This window comes from Volvox carteri, assembly GCF_000143455.1.
Source record: "Volvox carteri f. nagariensis unplaced genomic scaffold VOLCAscaffold_22, whole genome shotgun sequence".
In the NCBI taxonomy this organism is placed as follows: domain Eukaryota; kingdom Viridiplantae; phylum Chlorophyta; class Chlorophyceae; order Chlamydomonadales; family Volvocaceae; genus Volvox; species Volvox carteri.
Window position 1 is genome coordinate 1,163,411 of NW_003307565.1, and position 3,323 is coordinate 1,166,733.

Here is a 3,323-nt window from a genome sequence, read left to right on the forward strand (position 1 = left end):
CTAAATGCCAGCCCCCATCGATAAACCATTGAACTCGCCCTGCTCCCCCCCCACCTTAGGTGCAAGCTGTGTCAGGCCTTGACTTGCAATGATTGTGAGTCAGGGCACCTGCACTTTTGCAGCTTTAAACTCGAGTGTGAGTTGTTTGATGGTTCATCAGAGTATGGGCTCTGTGTACTGTCAGATGGCTCAGAGCTGCGCTCAGCAGACTACCACAACCTCATCAAGACCTTGGCCCTGGATCCATCCCCTCCTTGCCACACGGTCGAATCGGCTGCCAAGGGGCACATCCATGTTGCTGTCCCTCAGCTTGAAGTGGCCATGCAAAACATCACCGGCCATCCCATTAAGATCCTCGCTCTGGCAAGTACCGGCACCGATGCGAACAACCTGCTATGGGATGTTGCCAACTTGCAAGCAAGTCACCTGTCTGGTGCCCATCAGAAGGGGTACATGATGCTCCAGGATGGGGGATATGGTGAAGCTCGTGGGCCAATCGCAGCCTTGTCATCAAGGCTCTTTGTCCATGATGGGCGTGCAAATGCTCAGGACCCAGACATCCTGGCACTCCGTCCCTTGCTGGTGTGCCCGCTCCCCCTGGGCTGGAGCTACATGTCCGAGGTTGGAGAGCTCTCCAGGCGCAAGATAGAGGGCATTCACCTCTTCTCCAGCTCTTGTGAAGCCATGGTGAGCACCCGGTCTAAGGCTATTATTGCTGAAGCGAAGAGTGCACCTCCCGCCGCCAAAAGGGATGCTAAGGCAGCGGCTACCTATGTCAGGCAGGTGGCCACGGCCCTTCACCAACAGTCGGACTCGAGCACCCTCATTCCTGCTCCACTCACAGAGACCGAGGAGGCTGCAATCACTGTCGTCAGCTCGAGGATGCACCAGGTCCATGTGGGTGTAATCTTGATTGAGACCTTCACATCCAATGACCTAATGGGATATACCTATGGCTTTTTGCTGGCGCTCAGGCATCTCACAGCAGCTAAGGGTGTCATCCTCGCGATTGACGACATCATGATGGCACTTCACACTGGGCACATATTTTCGTACCTTCACTATCCAGCTTTCTTCCCCGACCTCATCACATTTGGGAAGGGGCTGCAGGCATGTGGGGTGGCCCAGGTTTTTCCCCCGCCGGACGCGCCAGCATACATCCAGCACAGTAGCAGGTCGACGGCACTGATGGGTCTGGATCTTAGCAGGTTGGGAGGGCGCGTCACCAATGGAGGTGTTGACAGGATCACCCTGGAGCGGGCTATTGCCATCTTGGAGGAGTTCATGGCTCGGGACCTCAAGGGCAACAGTATCAGTCTTGGCAGCACTTTCATTGATGAAGCATGTTCATTGTTTGCACGCAAGGGTGTCCAGCGGTACCTGCGCAGCATGGCCGGGATTTGGGCCTCAGATGCAGCATTTGGGGGGGTCTTACGGCAGAACCTACTTCACGTGCGGGTGATCATGAGACTGGACATGCACACCGACCTCTTGAAGGAGGTCTTCACTGCAGTCGGAAAGCATACAAATCCAGAGGCCCAGGAGGGGAGGGGTGCACACTGCCAGCTGTCGACTGCCGTCACTCCTCCCCTAGACAACAGGTCCCCTTTTGTGGCAAGTGCACAGCAGCTGGACAGTGAGCTCGCCATGCAGGAGCAGGCGGTGGCATGTGAGATCGACCGGCTGCAGAAATTGTTGGATGATTTGAGGCTCAGGCGTCAGCAAGTGCAGCAGGTTGTTTGTATGCCAGTTGAAAGCAGGGGTGACAGCCTTGTGCAGTGAGGTGTGAATGCCGGGTGACAGGGGTGACAGTCTTGTGCAGGCACATTTGGAGACTAGTTTACAGGAATGACACTGATGCACACGGTCCTGTTTGTATGCCAGTTGAAAGCAGGGGTGACAGCCTTGTGCAGTGAGGTGTGAATGCCGAGTGACAGGGGTGACAGTCTTGCGCAGGCACATTTGGAGACTAGTTTACAGGAATGACACTGATGCACACGGTCCTGTTTGGATGCCAGTTGAAAGCAGGGGTGACAGCCTTGTGCAGTGAGGTGTGAATGCCGGGTGACAGGGGTGACAGTCTTGTGCAGGCACATTTGGAGACTAGTTTACAGGAATGACACTGATGCACACGGTCCTGTTTGTATGCCAGTTGAAAGCAGGGGTGACAGCCTTGTGCAGTGAGGTGTGAATGCCGGGTGACAGGGGTGACAGTCTTGTGCAGGCACATTTGGAGACTAGTTTACAGGAATGACACTGATGCACACGGTCCTGTTTGTATGCCAGTTGAAAGCAGGGGTGACAGCCTTGTGCAGTGAGGTGTGAATGCCGGGTGACAGGGGTGACAGTCTTGCGCAGGCACATTTGGAGACTAGTTTACAGGAATGACACTGATGCACACGGTCCTGTTTGGATGCCAGTTGAAAGCAGGGGTGACAGCCTTGTGCAGTGAGGTGTGAATGCCGGGTGACAGGGGTGACAGTCTTGCGCAGGCACATTTGGAGACTAGTTTACAGGAATGACACTGATGCACACGGTCCTGTTTGGATGCCAGTTGAAAGCAGGGGTGACAGCCTTGTGCAGTGAGGTGTGAATGCCGGGTGACAGGGGTGACAGTCTTGTGCAGGCACATTTGGAGACTAGTTTACAGGAATGACACTGATGCACACGGTCCTGTTTGGATGCCAGTTGAAAGCAGGGGTGACAGCCTTGTGCAGTGAGGTGTGAATGCCGGGTGACAGGGGTGACAGTCTTGTGCAGGCACATTTGGAGACTAGTTTACAGGTGAACAAAACTGGATTTCCACCGCCCCACCACTTCAAGATCTCCACCATGTAACCAGCACTTGAACGCTTACTCCCCTACCCAATACTACTTGGCCACATGTGTGATCTCTGCTACCCCGTTGACAGACATGTAATGTGTTAATTTAAAGACTACCCTGCATGACTGTGGAACAAATATGCATACCAACACCCCCACGGCAACCCTGTCACCCTGATTTTAATAAAAGATTACACCCATCATTGTTACCCCTGTCACTTGGCATCCACACAAGACTGTACAAGGCTGCCATCTCTGTCACCGGGCGTCCATACACAGTGTCATATCACCCCAAACAGTTTAGGGCCTTCACCACTCCGAACCACACGAGGCCATCCACACAAGACTGCACAAGGCTGTCATCTCTGTCACCTGGCGTCCATACACAGTGTCATATCACCCCAAACAGTTTAGGGCCTTCACCACTCCGAACCACATGAGGCCATCCCCTTCTGCATCTGGCCACATATCCCCAACCCAGATCTCCTCCATGATCTTGC

The 3,323-nt window shown here is 54.1% G+C and overlaps 1 protein-coding gene across 1 annotated transcript in view; it reads left to right on the forward strand.

Annotated features, from left to right (window-relative positions):
- The window catches only part of VOLCADRAFT_91724 (uncharacterized protein), a gene marked incomplete at both ends in the record, with an annotated part of 3,145 nt that extends 307 nt beyond the window's left edge, over window positions 1–2,838 (forward strand). Inside the window, 2 exons of the mRNA XM_002951126.1 lie at window positions 60–1,778; window positions 2,742–2,838. Coding sequence (XP_002951172.1) covers window positions 60–1,778; window positions 2,742–2,838 — 1,816 coding nt within the window. The remainder of the gene's footprint in view (window positions 1–59; window positions 1,779–2,741) is intronic.
- Between the last annotated feature and the right edge of the window lie 485 nt (window positions 2,839–3,323).